Raw genomic sequence first — 22,178 nt, forward strand, 5'->3', positions numbered from 1 at the left:
TCCAAAGGATAAAAGAAAACATCTGAAGAGAACATGCGAAGAAGGGAGGATTGTAGGTATGACTGACGAATATTCTTTCCCGACGCCGCCGCCACCACAAATAATTCGTATCAATACAAATCATTGTCGTGCCACAAATTGTCTGGCTCATAAGAACAAGAGACCCTCCTCCTCTGCCAAATGCCGGCCAAGATGTGCCATGCATCATATTCGCTCGACCGCCTATGCGACTCCAAATGGGCAACGACGACGCGGACGCCGCCGTCCATGCGAGAACTTTTATAACCTACCATGAATCTGCCACCAGATCATTAAGTGCCGTCAGGTCCCCTCGCGTCCCGACCTGTGCAGGCGAGTATTTTCAGCGAGTCACCGATCCGCACCCTCGCATCCGGCTTTGCAACTCGTGCCATTTCCGGCACACACCCTTCTGTTTTACCACGCCCGTGTCCTGCAGGAGCAGCTGACAAGGGAGTTCCTTCACAATGCATAACCTGTCTGGTTATATATCTCTTTGCAACTGTTTATCAATCTCCAACACCTCTCCCCCATCAGTCTCCACCTTCACGCTAAATAATCAGCAAGGCGCGTGCAACCGGCTAACCATCCTCGGACGCTACGGGGCATTTCGTACAGAGAATTACACAGACCACTGTCGACAACTTGTCTAAAGTCGAGGCAATGCTACATTAACGTACAACACTGTATACACTCCAAGGGGCCCATACCAACGAGGACATCCAATACGATGGAATGGCAAGATGGGGAACAAAACGACCTCGGACCTTAGGGGGAAGAGATGGGAGATTGAAGATGAACTTGGGAAGAACAAGAAGACCCATTAGTAATGGCGGTGGGAGAGAATTGAGAAGAATATCAAATACGAGGAAGAAAAAGTCACTAATGTCCAGTCCAAGAGGTAAGGGGAAGAGTGCAAAACGGAGGGCAGCTCGGTGTCATTGCCAGACGAATGGAGCAAGGCGTTGTACATGCCAAGGCACTATTCCCCCCTTCCATGAAATGCCATGTTTTAAGCACGCCATAGTGCGCACACTGAAAACCCGTAATGATCCATCTCCCAAACGATGTTATTGATGACGCGTCGCCACGTTACCTGCGATAGTGTCCGCGAGTAGCACTTGTGAAGGCCTACGCCGCCAATCCGTCCCCCACTCCACCCTCCCCCACAGACGAGCGATCACAAGTAGTCGTGGGTCAAACTTTGAATACATACGCCAAAAGCACCCCACAAGCGTCCAAAGGTTTGCACACAAGACGACGGGAACCGATGTAGTTGCAACTTTTAGCGGGTATGCATATGGCATTTCTGGTATTTCTCATCAGGAAGGGCAATGCAAATGGAGGGTAGTTTGAAATAAAAGTGGACCATCTAAATATGTAAATCTCCTGGATTTCTACAATTTAACATAAAACGGATCCTCAATTTAAAGCCAACCAAACTACTCCGTGCCAGCAAGCCACACTTCGAAAAATCTGCATTATCCACCTCGTTCGACCGCACCCAAATCCCATGTAATCTGGGCACACAAAAGCCAACCACGCAAGAAAAGTTTAGTACCTCCTCCACTTCCCCCGAACTAATCCATTACCTTGACGGGTCTAACCCACGACTCATCCCTGCGAACAGAAACAGATGTTGAGCATCATGTATGCCCCGCCAAGACCCTCCTCGTCCCGTTCAAGACGAAGATATTTTTTTCCACATGAAATTTATCAGGCGTGGTCGCAGACTTATTTTTAACTGAAACCACTGGTGATAAATTTCACGAAAAAAGTAGTATAAACATTCAATAGGTAAGGAAATCAAGTATTTGTATACCAAACGATTTTTGCCCCAATATATTTTGCAAACTGCAATAATTATGGCACAAGTGCCTACCCATGTCCTCACGTCGCCCATTCTACTGTTCACAATGCCACATGCCCTGACTATGCAAAATCTCGGCCTATCATTAAGATTTTCACTCGCTAACCACTTATCACCACTCCAACTCAAGACATTCCTCTACCATACAGCTATTTCGTATAACCACTCCTCCCCCCAACACTAACCCCAAGTCATCAACCCCCGTTATATGCGTATACATATACACATATGTATATATATATACATGCATATACAAATACATATACAATATATATTATATATATATACACACACACACACACACACACACATTGAGGCTGCATACATCAACACTAATAACATTAACCATAGAAAAGGCTTTATATGTCTAGCAAAAGCCACAAGATTATTAATAAAAGAATACTAAAATAAAATAAGCTCTCCGAAGCCACCCATGAGATGACCCGTCTATGTATAAAATCCCATGTTATGTTTGAATTGTTAGCTTTGTGATCAAGACCCTGCGGGTCGAAACGTTAAAGCATAAAATTCTCCCATTACTCCTCGTTTGCTTCCTCCACCTTCAGTCATATTATATATATATATATATATATATATATATATATATATATATATATATATACACACACACACATACATATGACGTGAGCGGAGTAGGAAACACAGGAGTCTTACTCTAGTTTATCCTGACTAGTTTCGCAGGTATGCTTTTTCCCATAGCGAAGCAGAGCGCTTTCGTATATTACATCTTCACTGAAGATGTAATATACGAAAGCGCTCTGCTTCGTTAATTACCTTTTCCAAGTGGTCTACTTTGCATAAGTGAACATACGTACCCGTGTTCTTATTAGCATGCACATATATATATATACACACATACATATCCATATACATACATATATACACATTTACATATATATATATATATATATATATATACAGAGAGAGAGAGAGAGAGAGAGAGAGAGAGAGAGAGAGAGAGAGAGAGAGAGAGCCTTCAAGCCCGGTCAAAACAATCGAAGGACCCTGGAAGCGATTGAAGTCCTTTCATTTCTTGTCGCATCGGCGTTTCAGGGCATTATTCCTAGGATGTTTTCACCCGCTTGATGGTCAACCCTCCTCATCCCGAAAGTTGTGATTGCATTGATTACACGTCACAAGGGATTGAGTCAGCTTACGACGACCCACTTAACTCCAGATTCCCAAAGGATCCCCCCCAGACCTCAAGGTCAACAGCACCCGGCGGCCAGAGGGCCAAGCGCTCCATTCTCAAGTGCCCCAGTGACACTCCTTGTCACATACCTCGTCCCTCAGGAGACCCAATTATCAGGTTAGTCGCTGTGCAAGATCCGAACGCGAGCACACCTGTGCAATCTCATTAAAACATCGAAGCAAGAGTAAGACCCATCCCGCCGTGGGCATTCCGGGACTAAGGGCTTTGGTAACACTCACCCATACATCAATTCCGACGCACGCCTTAAAAGAACTGTGCCATACCCCAGTTTGCTGAGGATGCAGGAAGATCCATTAGCAATATCCCGCAGAGCAACAAAGCGTATACACATGTGCAACTTACCCCATTGCGATCCAAAACATTTAACATTTTACCGCTTCAAGCCGCCAGCATCCATGCTCAATACCAGCTCGGCACAGGCAATAATATCTCGCATAAAATACGTTTGGAAACGCGGAGTAAAAATAATATATTGTAATCTACGTTTTCATTTGGATGGAAATGACTCGAATGCCGGCACTGTGTCGCGAACAAATCAAGGAGGGGACAACCCCCCACCACGCCACATTTTGTCATTTCAAATACTTTGATTAATCCGAAGACAATATCAAAGCGAAAAGAGACTGGACCAAATTAAAACGAGACTGGGAGATGCAAGGAATATGGTCACGTGGTGAAAGGAGAGTATGTGATGGAGTGATAAGTGAACGCTTCTTGAGAAGAGCAAGAACAAGGCCATGCTTCCTACCAACCTCTAGCAAGCCACCCCGATGACTCATCCTCGGGGAACATCAGTAGACAAGCAGTGCCACACCCGTGGAGGAGGAGTAAGATGATGATGGAGGAGGAGGACGGGGATCAGGCGGAAGACGATGAAGGGGAGAAGGAAGAAAGGAAGGGGAAGGGGGAGGGGAAGGGGGAGGAGGAGAAGGAAGAAGAAGAGACCGTCGCCACCTTGGCTTGTTGTTGTTCCTGGTAGCCTACACGAAACCCTCGACAAAGTAATGAGTATCGAGCAAGCAAAGTTATCAGGAGCTTTCAACGCCCTCAACCGGAGGATCCCCTCGCTCATTAGTAATTACAGCCGTTCAGCATCACTTTCAATATTATTTAGGGCGATACTATAAGAGGACAAGGGAGTTGTAGTCGTTTTAGGGGCACGACGCTTTGTTGAAACCGACCCAATCCGAACGAAACCTGCAAACCAGCGAAACAGACCTGAAATAACCTACAACCCAATTGTGAATTTTACTCATCTCTCCACAAATGATAATTTTTTGCCGAACTGCCTTGGTTCACAAGATATTGACCCGTTTCTTGATACCCACCAAACGCACAAAACCCACATATTGAAAAACACTAACCTAACCAAACCTCACCATAACAAAGAACAAGTCAAAATAACAAGATAAGACGACATTAAGTGGAGGGCTTTGATAAAACGTTAGATAGGCCTTTGGGTCAGTATATGGTTGTTGAAAGCGGTTGGGGAAATTTGGGACCTTTGTGATAAGTTAGGCCATTTTCAGTTTCCTGTCTGTCAGTTTTTATTCTACGCATGGGGGCGCGGTCGTCGTATTGTTGGTTCACGTTGTTACAATCAAACCAAACTGGGGAGAACTGAGGCAGATGGTATCTATTGCCGGGTAATTCGTAATAGAGCCAGGTGGCATAGTCCGTCTCTGGCCTAATTTGCTCGTGAAATTAATTCGAAGCATCGAATACTAACCAGACTTGAGAACCTTCAATACAAGCGCAATAAATTTTCCAATCCAGACCGTCACACGTAGGTTGACAATTACACTTCTGTTCCAGGGGTAATACAAATAAAAACCCTACAACCTATGAAAAATACAAATATATATCCTGGAGCTGCAAGCCTGTTAGCACGTAAACGCTGGGACGAAATGAATCATCCCCTATTCGCGGTGACTGGGTAAACCCCATCGAATCTCCCCCATTTTACAACTGGTGGGGTTGGCCACCGGAGGAACAGCTGCCACAAAGCGCAGCTCCAACCACATCCAGATTTCTTTCCTCCTCCTCTTGTACTGTATATTCCACTGGAAAAATTATGTATTCCAATTACACTGAACCCCAGCTGAATTTACACCTACCGTATTTCACCAGCATATAATTTCACAAAACAGTGGGTCGCAACCCATTCTGGAGATACGATGCAGTTAATGCTCCTTCCCACAAACACGAGAGAGGAGAGAGCGCGCCCGCGCGCGGTCCTCGTCATTCTGGTATTACCACCTACGTCCTCGTTTCCTAAAGAGGCAAGCGGCACCTTCTCATAACTATACAACTTCAAGTGATCTAGCAAACTTATGTTTCTAATATACTGGGCGACGCTTCCAATCCTAGATAATTCAACACTATCTACGTCAAGGGCATTTGTCCTATACGAACTCGACTGCGTCACGACAGTTTCTCAATCCCATCACTCCCAGTCCTCCTTTCCCACCCCCTCCTCTCCTGCAGACCAGCAGCGTTTCATCATCCCGGGCTGCCTATTTTTATAGCTGACGAGTCTATTACGCGCTTATAGGACCTTCGTTACCCCCCACGTCCTATAAATGACCAACTTTACGCCAAGGAGGCTCAAGCATTACTAGCCTCTTATTATCCTCTTAACGACACGCCAGGCCCTTGGGCTTATGCTATTGCCATCTGCGGCAGAATGCTACAGATGTGGCAAGACCTCCGGTGCCTTTACTCAACTTGCCAACCCTTCACCCACCCATCAAGAAAAGGCTACACCTGGAGAAGGAAAATAAAATAAAACACGAGAGATAGAGAGAGAGAGAGAGAGAGAGAGAGAGAGAGAGAGAGAGAGAGAGAGAGAGAGGAGAGAGAGGAGAGAGAGGAGAGAGAGAGGAGAGAGAGGAGAGAGAGCGTGATTCAAATTTCCTTGTGTTTAATCCCTTTTCGCGACACCACCTCACCCCCCACGACTTTTTCCAATGGCCTAAACTCGTTACAATCAACATGGGGAGAAAATAATGAAGATCACGAAAAAGTGCCAAGATAGCGGTCGGGGCTCTGGGACCCGCCCTGTGGAGGTTCACAACGCGTACAAGCAAATGCGCAGAAAAAAAAAGTCCATCACCTGCGGTGAAAAAGTAGTTACGGTTTCGGCCGAACCCTCAATAGATGAAATACTGGTGATGGGTAGTACAAGGGATGTTGCTGGGAAAACAAGGTTGCCCCTATACATCAATCACGAATTCTAAGGAAAATTTCAAGTCCAGTATCCACCAGTGGACTGGGCATAATCTACGTACTAAGTGCACGAGAACATCGAAGGAAAAGGGGGTGAAGCGCAGAAAAATTTACAATACTACCCACCAGAGACACTTGAAGAGGTGGGGGGCACATGGTAAAGCTCAAGGACGAATATAAAAGGATCATTTAAGAGGACTGGCAAAGCCAGCACATCTGGGAGGAAGAAATCGACGAGTATATAGTCACTAGGTATCAGGTAGAAGCCCAGCTCTCTTTGCAGCCTGCCAGGTACAGTGGAGAAGGGAGAAGGAAGGGTTGAAGGGTGGCTCGAGGCACAGTGCCAACCTTGTACATGCGGCGCCAACATGATTCACATCGGCAACGCGTTAAACGTTAGTGCCAGACCTCGTAATAGAAGACCATACAAACCACAAACATGTGCAAGCGTTGACTGGAGTAATATTTGTGGAAGTGGGTTAATGCTGGCATGTACTTTGCGTGCATACATAATACAGCTTTGGCGTCCGTGACTGGGACGGGGCTTCTTGCTACTTAACGACACTTCCCTGATCCTCTGTCTTGTTTTATTTCCTACATAGTATGTTGCGAGCTACAAGCGATTGGCGCCAGTGCCAACACTACCCGCCTCGCCCAGCGAGCAAGTTGACTTTGTTCGACAATTCACACTAAAATGACAAGCAAGGGTCATCTAAAACTGCAAAATAATCAGTTCTGCAAACGAACCTTAAGTCAAATAGATTCAAATTATTTTTTAATACATGCATTTGCACGTGTCATGCTAAACATCATAACTCAAGGCTGTGCTCGCAATTTGTTCAGGCACTCGCCATATCCAGACGGTGTGGGCGATCGGGGTCACTCAACAACTGATGAAACCCCGACCCGAACCCACCTACGCTGAAGGCGTCTCCCCACGCGTGTCCCCAGTTCGACGTGAACCAGCTGTACTACCAAATAAACACCAAATCCTTGACCGGGCAAAATACCTCGGGCACAAGCTGTGGAGAATGTCACACTCTCGCCTCTACCCTCTCGTTCTATCTTTATCTTCAACCCAGCGGTTATTGATATATTTAACCCGGATTACGAGTAAATATAACCCAAGCTGAACGACTTTACTACTGCTTCTCCCCACCCCCCATTTCCTTGAAAACGCCAGTTTCTTGCACGCTTCCTTTCACTCTCGCTCGCATGCACGCACGTACGCACACACGCGAGTGGGGAACGGGGTTCCCTCCATCTGACTAAGAGAACCCGTGTTAACGCTCGCCATCTTGATGGGCCCATCTGCCACTCCATCCCTACAACTTGGGGCGTACGCGTTCGTGTTCGTACTGCTAACGAGTCCGGAGGCAAAAGTAAAACTAACTTGAAAATTATCATGTGACAAACGAAACCATCTACGATTTTATCCCATCTAATCTGAGAAGAGCGGGATTGAAACTACTGGTTAATTAACCAAAGAATACAGATTGTGTGTGAGCATATGAAAAGAATGAGTCAGGAATACAAAGTATCTCAACGGAAAGCCAAAAATATGTAGTGGTTGGATAGGGCGACACTGAATAATGGACAATTCAAACCAATTTCTATACATCATCATTCACTTTTTGAAGTTGCACGGGGACTCTGCACCTCAAAATACGTGAACCTGTCATGGAGGAGCCCCTAGGTACATCCGGAACCTACAGGTCGTGGGTTCCTTATCAATCCACATTAATTAAAAACCTAAACTTAATCCCTAAGTGAACGGTCGTTTGCAATTTCCTTGTAAGCACACCATTAAACTTCGAAAACTATTATGAATCAAGAAAAAACCACGGCACCATGAGCCTGAGCTAAACTACATGCCGAGGCTGCTGGCGAAGTGATTAAAGAGCGTCATGGGCCATCCACACGTCATTACGCCATAGTCACACCATTACCCTGACGAGGTGCGTCCCGAGCACGGAGCCACAATGGCAAAGTACTGGCTGCTCCTTCCCTGGCCAACAAATCAGATTTGAAAGAAGCCCAAAAATATGGTATTTTTTACGTTTATTAAAAAATAAAAAACTACTGGTCAGATCTGAATAAAACTCAAGCTGTGATATCACACAGAAAAAATCAGCAAGATCCTTCAGAAAAAAAGATTTTGGGCGGGGGGTCCCCTTAAGGTTGCGGGTTTCGTTCAGGGAAAGTAAACAAGAGAATACAATGGTTCGATGTAAAAATTGTAGTAGTCTCGTTGATTCTTGGTGTACAGATTCGCGTGTAAGGGTAAGGTGTTAAGTAGTAATAAGGCGAGATAAAGCGGGTTGCTGGATTGGCGTCAACATCAAAAAGCGTGACCTACGGAAAAGCGAGAGGAAGGCACGGCGGCCTACGGATAATAATGGACACTATTCATGAAGAACGAGGAGCGAGGTTCATGGGTAAGTTAATTACCATCCCATTCGCCACCCGCCCACTAAGGATCCTAATATCCTCTTTTCATCACCCCCACCCAACTCCCAAAATTATTATTATTATTCTAGGTCCTCGCCCCCTCCCATGAAGTAGTGCACACACTGTATATACAAAGGGAATGAACACTTACCACTGTGATGGGGTAGGCTGGGTTCAGGATAGTCATAAGGATCACATGGTTGGGAGTCTCTGGCTCTCCTTTCCTGTAAATCAAGAAGAGAGGCAAAATGTTACAATTTGTCGGGGTGGAGGGTGGCACACACACGTGGGTGCGCTAGCTCGCTTGTGAAAACAGGATGGAACCAAGAAAACCCTGTTCAGATTGTTTACCTTGGCAAGTAAACCCAAACTTGCCGCACGCTTCTCTCCCATGCAACATCTCGCCCACATCAGTCACCCGACCGTGGGCACAAACAAATCCTACCCAAACTTTCGGAAGTGACCGAGACAGCACCAAGAAATAAAATCTATTACGATACCAAAAACAAAAATATTTATCTTGTTGCGAGAAGTGGGGAGGGTGAAGATTTACCTCCCACCCACCTCCTTTGACAAAATAACATTTTCCCACTCGATGCCACAACTCTGTTCCAATGCTGGTCTCTCCCGAAGGAAATCTCTAAACGAGACATGTGTAAAAGTCAACAGTTCCATTTGCTGTGAGCTGGATACGAGTTTCATTTAATTTTTTATCTGATTAGATCACCAGGTCCTCCCACCATACGACACTTTTCTTCCAACAGGAGCACCATCTCGTCCCTTTCCAACTGACTCTCGTATGTTGGTTTCTCTCCGACGATTTCGGTTATGTTTGTGTGCGCGCGGGTGGGGGGAATCTTGTACCCCCGCCCCCATGGGCAACACTGACTGCGTTCTTCACACCTATTCAGTTGTTTAAAAACAAATGTACTGATGTCGAAGACGCAAGAAAATTAGGAAGGGTGGTGGGGTGGCAGGGGGAGATGCGTTAAACCCCACAACTCTTGAGTAACTGGGATGGGTTCCAAAACTGACGGACAAACAAGGGTTGGGGGCTATGGTGCATCCGAGCACTCCCCGTCCATTGGAATGATGTATACATATAATATCTTAAGGACGAATGACCCGAGGCGGCGAGGAAGAAGAGGGCGATGGAAGACAAGCCGTGGGTGTCTCGCATTCTGGTTTACGACGTTGTCGGACCAACACCGTGCAGATCGTAAACCTCCTGCCCGGCAGTGGCCGTCGCCTGCCTCCCTTCCGACATCCGTCAGTGTCCTGGCATGCCGCGAGGACCCACCGTTTCGTCAACCCCTCTATTATTCTTCCCATTTTCTCGTTCCCTCGCCTGAAGTTGTCACTATCACGTACAGCCTGCAAGAGCTCTCCCCTTACACTCGAGGAGTCTAGAGGCAATTAAATTTCCCTGGGTATACTCCATAAAATTTGCTCTCCCTTTCCACCCTCTTCACATCCATTCCCTCCATCCCACACCAGTCGTCAAAATTGTGGCAGTTTCGCCAATTTCAATTCCATGCAATGGATCTTCCTATCCTGCTGGTGGATTACGATGGTGCAGAAAATTCAAAGGAATTTAAGGACAGCAATGGGAAGGTCACCTGACCTTTGATCGTGACGAACGTGAGAAGTATCGAGATTAAGAATAAATATTCAAGATAAGAAACAAGAGTGAACAAGTAGGAACGTGAAGGAGGTAAACGATTGCCATAGCTCTTCTGGTGGGAAGAAACTACTCCCGGATTTTGGGGCTAGCGTCTTAGCCGAAATACTTCAACCCCTTCCACAAAAACACGTTCCCTTTACACAAAACCAATTCATTTGTAGCCTAACTGGCTGGCAAGTCGCCAATTATAATATAAGGGGTTATTCAGTTTCAGTTTCCTGCCGGAGGGCCACGGATTTTTGTGGAGGGATGCCTTCAACGTTTAAGACCAAAGACCAAACTCAACGTGGAGGCGAAAGCCGAATGCAACAGGAGTTGAGTGGGCCAGCCAAGGAATGTCAGGCGGCCGCACGAACGGGCGATAATGGACGTTGGGCGGCAATTTCCTGCCATCGAGCTTGGGGCATGGAAGCAAAGAGGGAACGAGGAGGAGGAGGAGGAGGAGGAGGAGGAGGGAGATTAAAAGGAGGAGACGCCGAAGTATGAATGAGGAAGACGAGCGTGGACGAAGGAGAGAACAAAGGCGAGGATGAGAAAGCCATGAGAGGACGCAAGTGAGGAGGAAGACAGGAAAGGTACAAAATGAGCAAGGGAGAAAACGAAGACATGTTGACAGGAAGATACAGGCCAAAGAGTGCAACCAGGAATATGAACACTAAAGTCTTGCTGACAAATATTTGACGGAGAAAAAAAAAAAAAAAAAAATGCACACAGAGGTACGACGGAAACAACGGACCCTACACATGCGTGTTCTGCGTGCCAATCAAGGGGCCAATGAAGACGTGACCCCTCGCACGGCTGTCACTCCATTACTGCCGCGTCAACCCCCCACCCCATCCCCGCAAACAGTCTTATCAACAAACGCCAATATCGTCCACGTGAGAGGCCCCTTGCCACCATCCCTCGTGGATGCAGACACGTGTACGGCGAGACCGCCCACAAACACCAGGAAGAAACCCCAGTGAACGTCCAAGAAAAGGCAACCATATTTGGTATGTCCTTCGTCCATCTCTTCCATCATGGGGATTCGAGACGCGCTATGTAAAAACTTAACACCTACTTACACAACAGGTCTGCAAAACGAGCTTTCTTCTGTTTGGGGCACTTCCCTTCACAGGGAATCCACTAATGAGCACTGCCGCGGTCGTAAATCAAAATCACCCAAGCATCAACTCTATTCGATCCATCGTCACGTGGTAGACAAACCTAGCTATCTACCAGTCATGGTACATACGCCCGTGCAATACTACAAGTCACTACTTACCCGGTACCAACGTGGCGGCAATACAAAACTAGCGCTAAACTAAATGAAATCACGTTATACAACGGGCCGTCAAACTGACGCCATTTACCGTAACATATAATGCTACCATTACCACCGCCACTGCATATACTGTACCACACAGACGAAGACATCGTGTCCCCTACGGACTTACGATGATACTACTCAATTCCTCTCGTTATACAGGGTGTTCCAAAAGTACACGTCACATTACATTTCATATCTTACTGGTGTTCCAAAACTATGCGTCACATTACATTTTACATCCTAATAACTATTGAGGATATCAAAACTATTATCCTGAAAGCTTATAATTTCGTTTCTGCACAAGAAATTACTAAATGTTGAAGTCCAAGAAATTAATTTATTATTATTTTCTGTGTTCAATATGTGCTTTGGATTACACGGCATACATACGAACTATAATCCATTTCTTGCCAAACGCGACCTAGCATTACGTTATCGATGGTTGTCAAGGCTTCTGTTATTCGAGTCTTCAGGTCATCAACGTCTCTGGGAAGGAGAGGTACATAAACCAAGCCTTTCAAATACCCCACAGGAAGCAGTCGCATGGAGAGAGATCTGGAGACCTAGGGGGCCATTGCCGGAGCACGCAATCTTGCGTTTTTGTATTCATATTTCTTCTACTAAAACTTGAAATTAAAAGCTCTCAGGATATAGTTTTGATATCCTCAGTAGTTATTAGGATATAAAATGTCATGCGACACTTTTTGAAACGCCCTGTATAATCACGAGTCCCGAGAACCCAAATACTAAAACCCAAGTACTTTGGCCAAAAACGTATGCTTAATATTCAGCAAGAAACATTCGTCGTTGTATAATGAATACCCACCCCTGTTAGGAAAGAAGCGCTTGTTACTGACAACCCACCCACCCACCCTACTTGCCACAAACAAGTACTAGTCCAAGGACTCCCAAACTGTTGTCATGATTATCAGCCTCCAGGAACACCATGTACTGCAGCAATAATACCTTACGGTGATGCGTTCGAGAACAAAGAATTGTTAGGGAAGATGGGGGGAAGACGGGGGATTGACATTGGAGGGAAATATGTAGCCATCATTAGCTTGGTTCTATGATCGTGAAACAGGCACACCGGCAACACAGAAGTATGGAACACAGAACAAATCGTCAAGTTTCGCCTGCCGGTAATCACAAAAAGAATACCGAATGCGTCCCTTCTGATGTTGACAACCCAGAGCCGCCACAATCATGTGGAAAAACTAGTTTAAATATTCAATTTAAGACATCACCCACCACAACAACCACAATTGGTACCTACGAGAGGCCCCACCCACAAAAGGGGCCTTCATCTTCAGATTGGCCTGCTTGTAATTATTTCTTTGATAAATTTGGGCACGCAGACGATGCTAAATATAAAATGAAAACACCATATATACTGGTTCGTGTATTAAGGGGGGACTGAACACCTTAAAAAAATAATAGAATGAAAAAAAATAAAAGCTTATAGTCTTTCAATTTGATAATTTCAGGTTTTATTTAAAATATAAGTAGAAATATATTATGAACACAAGAACTTGCTACGTCCTGACCAAGGTCTAAATATACAGGTCAGACCGTTTACATTCTTCTGCGCAGCTTCTGACGTCATTTGGCTGAGTCCATTTTCTCTTTGTGATACACTGAAGAAAACTGTGAAACGCCAAGGAAGACGGGAACTATAATATTTTATATATATATATATTATATATCATATATCATATATATAGACAGGAACTATAATATTTTATATATATTTATATATATATTTTATATAATATTTGTCAGAATATAACTAATTGCGGGGAGCGGTGCGAGCGAAGGCGACGTCATTTTCCAACGACGGACCAGCTTCAACTGACAGCTATAGGACCCGCTAACCCCACTTTGAACAGCCAGGTTACGTTCACGGGCCCGCTGCACCAACTCCCTCGAAATTCGGTCGGAAGTGGTTAGACCTTATATTCTTAGATCTTGGTCCTGACGTCATTACGTTTTTTTTACGTAATCGAATACATACGTCGTATTTTTTTTACTAGACTTCTGCTATTTCATGATAATACTTTAAGATCCTATAAACACTTTCACGCCTGCTTTTTTTTTTTTTTTTATTCGCTGTACGACGTGAGATATAGGTGTAACTATGGTCACTTACGTCACCCCCTTTTTCAGCGTTTCTTCTTTTTTCACTCAGATGGAGGTATCGAAAAAAAGGCGTGGAAATAAAGATACACCTATTATACACAACCAGAAGCTGCTACAATTGATTTTTTTTTTATTGCATACTTTAATTGCAAATATTTGTGGTTTTGAGATGCGAGCGTTTAAAGTTTTCAGCATTGTATCTTATTTTTTGTTGTGCGATTTATATTATATTCACACACATTTATATCATTTATATTGATAAGTTGACAGTAAATATTTTCATATATACTGTAATGGCCCACCATCCTCCGTATATTTAAATGTCTGTATATGTATAAATTTGGTATTCACTGTATATAATTATGTATCTGTCCTGTAATTGCTTGTTTCGTGCGTCTTCCCCTCTCTCCTCCCCCCCCGATCCCATACCTACTGCGTCTGCAAGCCGACTAGCTCTACCCGACTCCTCCTTCATCCCGTCCTCGCCAGCCCCAAGGAGACTCAAAGGATTACAAAGGCGGAGCATGCCAACAGGAGACCTTTTGGTCCATATCTAGGTCGGATGCGAAAAAAATCATAAAATAAAAACTAATAATGTAATTAACAAATAGAATACATAAATAAATGCATAGGTATAGTTAAATAATAAACAAACAGGTAAATAGTAAATAATAATAAATTAACATTAATACATACACACATATACCAAGGCTTTTCCCCCCTTCCAAGGGAGGTAGCCAAAAAGGTAAAGGCACAAAAACACTCCCACCCATTTCATCCCTAAATACACTCCACACCCCTCCCACCCTCCCTCTCATCTGAGCACCTCCTGGATGACGGGTCATCCCTGCACCCTGCCCACCGCCCTGGGTCAGAAGCAGGGTCAGAAGCAGTGTCGCAAGACACAGCACATCCACAGCAAGGCCGCTTCATTTAATCGGCGACCCCCCCTCTCCGTCCCTCTTTGCATATATGGAGAGGACGGGGAGAAATCCCTTCGGGCTGCGTCAAAAATTACTCACACATACTACCCCACCTCATGCAGTCACATCATCATCCATATACAACCATTCTCCACTCACCTCTGTCTTCCGTCCTCTCCCTTCCTTCCTCAACAGACATTCCCCTTTTCCCCAAAGCCCCCTTCACCCCATCCATCCACCTCATCCTAGGACGTCCCCTCATGTTCACTCCCTCCACATCTGCCTTCCATACCTCTTTTACTAGTCTTTCTTCACTCATTCTTTCCATGTGTCCAAACCATCCTAATATTCTTTCATCAACCCTATCTCCCAGCTCCTTTTCCACCCCTGTTCTCCTCCTCACCTCCTCATTTCTCAATCTATCTAGCCTAGTAAACCCCACCATACTTCTCAGACACCTCATCTCAAACACATTCAAATTCCTTCTCTCTTCTTCTCTTATGTTCCACGTTTCTGTCCCATACAGTGCTGTTGGCACAATCACTCCTTCATACAGTCTCCTCTTCGCATCCATTCCCAAATGTCTATTCCTCATTACACTCTTTAAACCACCAAGGCACTTACTCGCTTCTCTCAATCTACATTCTACCTCCACCTTCACTCCACCTTTTCCTGCTACACTTGCACCCAAGTATCTAAAACTATCCACTTCCTCCAGTCGCTCTCCCTTAATGTTCACTTCCAGTCTACTGCCACTTTCACCCCTTGTACATCTCATCACCTTACTTTTACCCACATTTATCTTTAGCTTTCTTCTATCACATACTCTCCCAAACTCTGCCACCAGGTTCCTCAATCCCTCCTCTGACTCTGCCACAAGCGCAGTGTCGTCCGCAAACAACAGCTGGCTCACCTCCCACTTTTCTCCATTTTCTTTAACCATCTCCAATCCCTGACCCACTACCCTAGCATTCACCTCTCGCACCACCCCATCCATGTATAAGTTGAACAGCCAGGGCGACATAACGCATCCTTGACGAAGTCCCACCTTTACTTCAAACCACTCACTCTCTCCATTTCTAATCCTGACACATGCTCTACTACTCTTATTAAAACTCTTGACAGCTCCCAAAAGCTTTCCTCCTATCCCATAAATCTGCAGTACCTCCCACAGTGCCTTTCTGTCTACCCTATCATAAGCCTTTTCCAGATCCATAAAAGCCCAAAAAACATCCTTCCCCTTTCCTATAGCTTTCTCACATATCTGTCTTACCACAAAGATCTGATCTACACAACCTCTACCTGTCCTAAATCCACACTGTTCCTCACCAATTACTACTCCTGTTCCTCTCCTAATCCTCTCAATTAAGATCCTCCCATAAGCCTTCCCTACTACACTTAACAGGCTAATCCCTCTGAAACTACTACATTCACACTTGTCCCCTTTTCCCTTGTAAAGAGGAACTATACAGGCACTTCTCCAGTCCTCCGGTACTCTACCCTCTCTCCAGCAAACATTAAATAACCTCACCAACCAGTCCACCATCACTGAACCTCCCTTTTTCAGACATTCTGCATGGCATCCATCCAGACCAGGTGCCTTACCTGCTTTCATCATCTTTACAACTGCCTTCACCTCATCCTTCCTTATTTCTCCTCACTCATCACTCTCATTTTCTTCGCATTTCCCACTGCAGCTATCTTTCCTTCCCTATCCTCCTTCACATTTAGCAACTCCCTAAAATATTCTGCCCATCTTCCCCTTACTGCCATCTCTTCCATTATCATCTCTCCATCTGTACCTTTTACCTTTTCTTCCCTACTTGATTCGCCTCCTCTTCCTCTCTTAATTTCTTTCCAAAACATCTTTTTATTACTTTCAAAATTTTGTCATACTCCTACCTCATTTCACATCTGCTCTCCTCTTTGCCTCCTTTACCTTTTGCTTTACTTCTCTTTTCTTTTCTTTGTACGTCTCATAATAAATGAAAATCGGACAAACAAATGATAACAAAACAAAAACAATATAAAATTATAATCATTACGGCATCTTGCTTAGGTGTTTATCTAAATGATTCTTAAAGCTTCGAACTGAACTACATTGCACTACCTGTGCAGGAAGTTTATTCCATTCATTAACTACACGGTTGGCAAAGTTGTTTCTACCTACTTCCAAATTGAATCTATTTCCGGACAATTTGAGACCACTGTTTCTTGTCCGATTCTCATTCAATGAAAATTTTGTCACTTTTGATGTTGTCAATTCCCTTTTAAATTTTAAAGACCTGTATCAAGTCACCTCCGAGTCTACGCTTTTTTAGGGAAAACAGATTCATGTTTTAGTCGATTTTCGTATGATTTATTTTTGATATTTGGAATCAGTTTTGTGGCTCGCCGTTGTACTTTGTCCAGTCTGTCAATGTCTTTAATGAGATTCGGTGACCATACGAAAAAAGCATATTCCAAATGTGGACGAACTAACGATTTATAGCTTGTTAATGAGTGATGGACTTTTGAAATCAAAAGATCGCGCAATCAGTCCTAGAATCTTATTTGCTTTCTCAGAAGCTGAAATACACTGCTTGGATGATTTGAGGTCGTTACTGATAATTACGCAGATCTTTTTCACTATCCACTTTTGTTAACGAATTTCCAAATAACTTGTAATCGTACTTACTGTTATTTTTACCTATGTGCATTACCTTGCATTTACTCGTGTTAAATTTCATTAGCCACTTTTCAGACCATTGCTGTAATAAATCTAAATCTTCTTGAATATCTAATTGGTTTGAGTGATCCTTTGCCACTCCGCACAGTTTTGTATCATCAGCAAATTTGGAAACCGTAGATTTTAGTCCATGGTCTATATCATTTATATATACTATGAATAGATGTGGCCCAAGAACAGAACCCTGAGGAACTCCACTTGTAACCTTTTTCCAACTAGAAGTTTTTCTATTTAAAACAACCGTTTTCGACCATTCAACCAATTACTAGTCCAACCTAATAGGCTACCACTTATTCCGTGTAAAGCTAATTTAGTAAGTAGTCTTTCGTGTGGGATGGTATCAAAAGCTTTTGCAAACTCTTTCGTTGGTTAGCCAAGGCGTAACTCACCCTCCTACATCGCTCCCGCTCTTTCCACCCCTTGTGTTCACATGTAACTTAAGATTATTCTCATGACTTAGTTTTTTGTTCAGGTTAAGGAAATATTTGTTATGGAACATTACGAATTCTCTATTGGTTATTTTTTGTTGTCGATATAATTGTTTTGCTACCTTTTCCAACAATTAAAGTAGTTTGTGTTCCCTTCCGTTTGGATTTTGCCTAAACTACATCAAGGCCACGAAGTACGAACCCATCTTAGACAGTCATTATATACTTGCCGAAGGCGTAATACATATCTACTATATTACATTAAAACGTATTTGTTTTTCGCCAAGTGATCCTTTTCATAACTGAAGATTTTGCTCTTTTACCGGTTTAAAACCTCACTGCTGGGTGTCATCAATTTGTCAAATCATTGCATAGTTTATTTTTTACCAGCAATGAGCACCTTTCCCCTACTCAATGACAAAGCTTACCAAAAAGGTGTTTGATCCTACACAGGCGCGATCCCAGCCCCGTATGTTTCTCCTTCGCCAGCTATTTTCTCCTGAATTTCCCTCATCATCTCTTCATTTGGAAGAAAGCACTGTCAGGTGTGGTGGAGAGATGGAGGAGATGGTGTTGGCAGTGGAGGTGGTAGTGACGCGCGAGGCGATGGCATCCCTCCTCCAAGCCCACCTAGCACAACTTTCATTCCACTTTTGGCTCTTTTTTTTCCATCTTTTCCTTGGTTTTCCTCTTAATCGTGATGCAGTTGATGATTGGACATCTAGTATGTGTAGTAATGTCCAGGAAATAAGGCAAACAGCGGCAGCAATCAACTCTGATATTTGATGGGTAACTTAGGCTTGAAGCTTGCTGTGCACACCACACGGAAAAGGAGGTTACACTGATGCCAGACGTACAAAAATGTAGCCATTTCATGGAATTAGACAAGCGAAAACAAGGCATATTTATAGATATTTAGGGCCTATTCTTGAGTGTGCCATTTATATTGACTTGACTCCCAGGCCCTTTAAACTCCCTCCAATACGCTGGGGAGGAGTCATTCATATTTTGCTTTCAGGATGTTATATTATTCAAATATGGCCATATCTAAAATTCGATTTTTGAATAAAAAATTTATGATTCAAGGTGTTCAGTCCCCCCTTAAGGTGCTTGTGGAAATTTGAAATGTGGAGAACTTTAACTCTTGGATATAATTTGATGAGGCCGAACGGACACAGCACGGGAGGCAATATTGAACTTGACGTATTGATCTGTCTAAATATATTCAGCCGGGGGTGGAGGGGGCATCAACAGAATATGGAGCACGTCAGTAGTGAATCGGGGGACTGGCAATGCGATTGTGGCCTGTCTTATTGACCACCATCACTTTGACAAGATGCAACGATCCCACACCAGCACTGAAGGTGGATTGCGGGTTTTACGGGAAAAGTGTACTGGGTTAAGATCAACTGGGAAATGGGTGGAAGAATTACTCGTAGGGATAAAATGTAACAAAGGAAGAAAAAGGAAAAAAAAATCATGTAGACACGTTAAGAGTGAAGACATGGGGCAAGTAGGAAACAACACGCAAGATATACTGAAGACGACGTGAGAATGTAGGCGGTATGTGGAGTGGAGCTCGATGGATAGGATGAATGTCATGGATTTGTGGTTTTATGAAGAGGAAATTTAAAGGAATCCGTGGATGTCAAGAGAAACCAAGCCCCAATCACAATTGACATACAAGACAATGAGATCCGTCAACGATGAGGTAGTGAAGCCGTGTGGTCCATGTTGCCCTAATAACCAACTGACCACAAACCGCGATTCCATCATCAGCCATGAATACTTTAAACCTGCCACAATTCCCGGCAACTCCTCCTGCCGTTACGTTCTCTCTCAGAGAGAGAGAGAGAGAGAGAGAGAGAGAGAGAGAGAGAGAGAGAGAGAGAGAGAGAGAGAGAGAGAGAGAGAGAGAGAGAGAGAGGAGAGAGAGAGAAAGGGGAGGGTTAGGGGGAAGAGAGGAAGAGAGGAAGAGTGAGAGAGGGGAGGGAGGAGAGGAGAGATGGAAGAGAGATGGAAGAGAGGGGGAATACGGGGGAGGAAGAGGGGGAGTGAATGGGAAAAAGGTGGGAGGGGGGAGACCAAGGACAATTTTGTAGAAAGTAACACTTCTTTGCCTTTCTCATGCTACAGCGGTACTGCTCCGGACAAAATAGGGGAACAGTGCTCCCCGACCCAACGTGGTTATGGAATGGAAGGGGGGAATAACATACTACTTTTGTTGTCCGCAGGGAACGGGGCCGGGAACGGGGCCGGGAACGGGGCCGAAGTACAAATGGGTCGATGCGAAGCCTGGTGGCAGGGGCAATTCCGGACCGTAGCCATAATGGCCCTCGAAAGAACGGAGCAGCGAGGGGAAACTTCTCGCTCCCAACAATGTAGAACTAGCAATGTTAGAGAGAGAGAGAGAGAGAGAGAGAGAGAGAGAGAGAGAGAGAGAGAGAGAGAGAGAGAGAGAGAGAGAGAGAGAGAGAGAGAGAGAGAGAGAGGGGGGGGGCGGCAATATGGTGAACGGGGGGAACATGGTGTGGGGGAGGGGGATGGGCCGCGGGTAAAGCGCGTAGGGGGATGGTGAGAAGATGGGGAACGCGAGGGTGATTGCGAGGGGAAGAGGGGAAAACGCGTAGATGGTGGGTGATGGGGAAGGGATGATGGAAGAGCGCGTGGGTAATGGAGAGGGGAAGAGGGGGAAACGCGTGGAGTATGGTGAAGGGAAGAAGGAACGTGCAAAGGGATAAGGAGAGTACGAAGGAAGACAGCGTTGGGGATGGGGAGGGAGCGATGGAAAGAGCGCGCGGGGGCGTGAGGATGGGACGAGGAAACAGCGTGCGTGAGGATGGGACGAGGAAACAGCGTTAGGGGTTGAAGGCCGGGCGACGGGTCCCACGAGTCTCGTTCATGGACGTACAAGATTTGACTGCGTGGGTTCGCTGAACAGCATCGAGACGCCTTGAAGTATGTACAGCGATAGAATCAACGACCACGCCCTTCCAGTACGACATAGCAACGAGTCCTGGATAGTAGTGGTGGTGGTGATGGGGACGACGACGACTCCCTCGCCACGTTCCCAGTTATCCAGGGTGTCGAGATGTCTTCGACACAGCAACTTCGGCACCATTTGGGACACTGGCGCGGAGTATTTCATCTTGCCTGTGTGTGTATATGTATGTATGTGTGTGTGTGTATGTATGTGTGTGTGTGTGTGTGTGTGTGTGTGTGTGTGTGTGTGTGTGTGTGTGTGTGTGTGTGTATGTGTATGTGTGTGTGTATGTGTGTGTGCGCGCGCGCGCGCAACCCGCAACGAATTTCAGAGGATACCGTCCAATATCTTGAACTTTCATGACTCGGGATAGATGGTTCCCCACCTCTCTAACATTACTGCCACCATTAATTTTCCATTTTGTTTGACAACCGATTCTTGTATCATTCTGGAGTCCGTTCGATTTCAACACACTTTGGAACAAAGAAACTCGAGTCGCCTGCCGCAAGGGGTCTGTCTTTCGTGCTAACCTCGTACGAATGAAGATGCTTGGCAGCCACGCGCAAGGAAGAAAGGAGGAAGGCAAAGTGACGAGATGACGTGATGTCCAAAGAAGAAAGGCAATTGCCACTCCACAGAGGATGTTCAGGTGCCACGGCCTGCTTTGTCTCCGCACTAGACACCTCCAGGGAGCGCGTACGAGCATTATATAAAAACAAGGTCTCCCTCAGAATGACGGACTATAGAGCAGAGTGCAAAGTTCCTGCAACCCATCCTTGTGCCCTCCGTCATCGTCGTCCTTGCTCCCCGAGAACGCGACAACATACATCACGTAACGAGTTCCAGAAACGTGACATCGTGAAAAATACATAATTTACGACACTCGTGGGCAAAAAGTAGCTAGCACGGAAGGACGTGGAGGAAAGATTACCTACCCTATGCCCACCCAATGGGCGGAGATCCAAGTCTGCATCCAGTACAGTACAAACAGGAACCAGATCCAACGACACCATTGCCATTTTTCTCGTACTCCAGAAAAAAAAAGGGAGGGGGGGGGGGGCTAAAATACTTCGTTATATACTTCTTACCAATTCGAGCAACACTTTCCGAACCAGTATGCGGTTATCTTAACATTACGGCCACAGCTCTGTCCAAAGAAACAAATTCATTCAGACCCAGCTTA

General features: G+C 45.0%; 1 protein-coding gene across 7 annotated transcripts in view; it reads right to left on the bottom strand.

Moving 5' to 3' along the window:
* Positions 1-22,178, bottom strand: part of LOC143025494 (heterogeneous nuclear ribonucleoprotein L-like) — a 239,407-nt gene that overhangs the window by 102,210 nt on the left and 115,019 nt on the right. For all 7 annotated transcript variants that reach the window (XM_076185244.1, XM_076185240.1, XM_076185238.1 and 4 more), the window contains one exon: positions 8,953-9,025. In XM_076185244.1, coding sequence (XP_076041359.1) covers positions 8,953-8,988 — 36 coding nt within the window. In that variant the 5' untranslated portion in view covers positions 8,989-9,025. The remainder of the gene's footprint in view (positions 1-8,952; positions 9,026-22,178) is intronic.

This window comes from Oratosquilla oratoria, chromosome 5, assembly GCF_046742065.1.
Source record: "Oratosquilla oratoria isolate Oo_2021 chromosome 5, ASM4674206v1, whole genome shotgun sequence".
NCBI lineage: Eukaryota > Metazoa > Arthropoda > Malacostraca > Stomatopoda > Squillidae > Oratosquilla > Oratosquilla oratoria.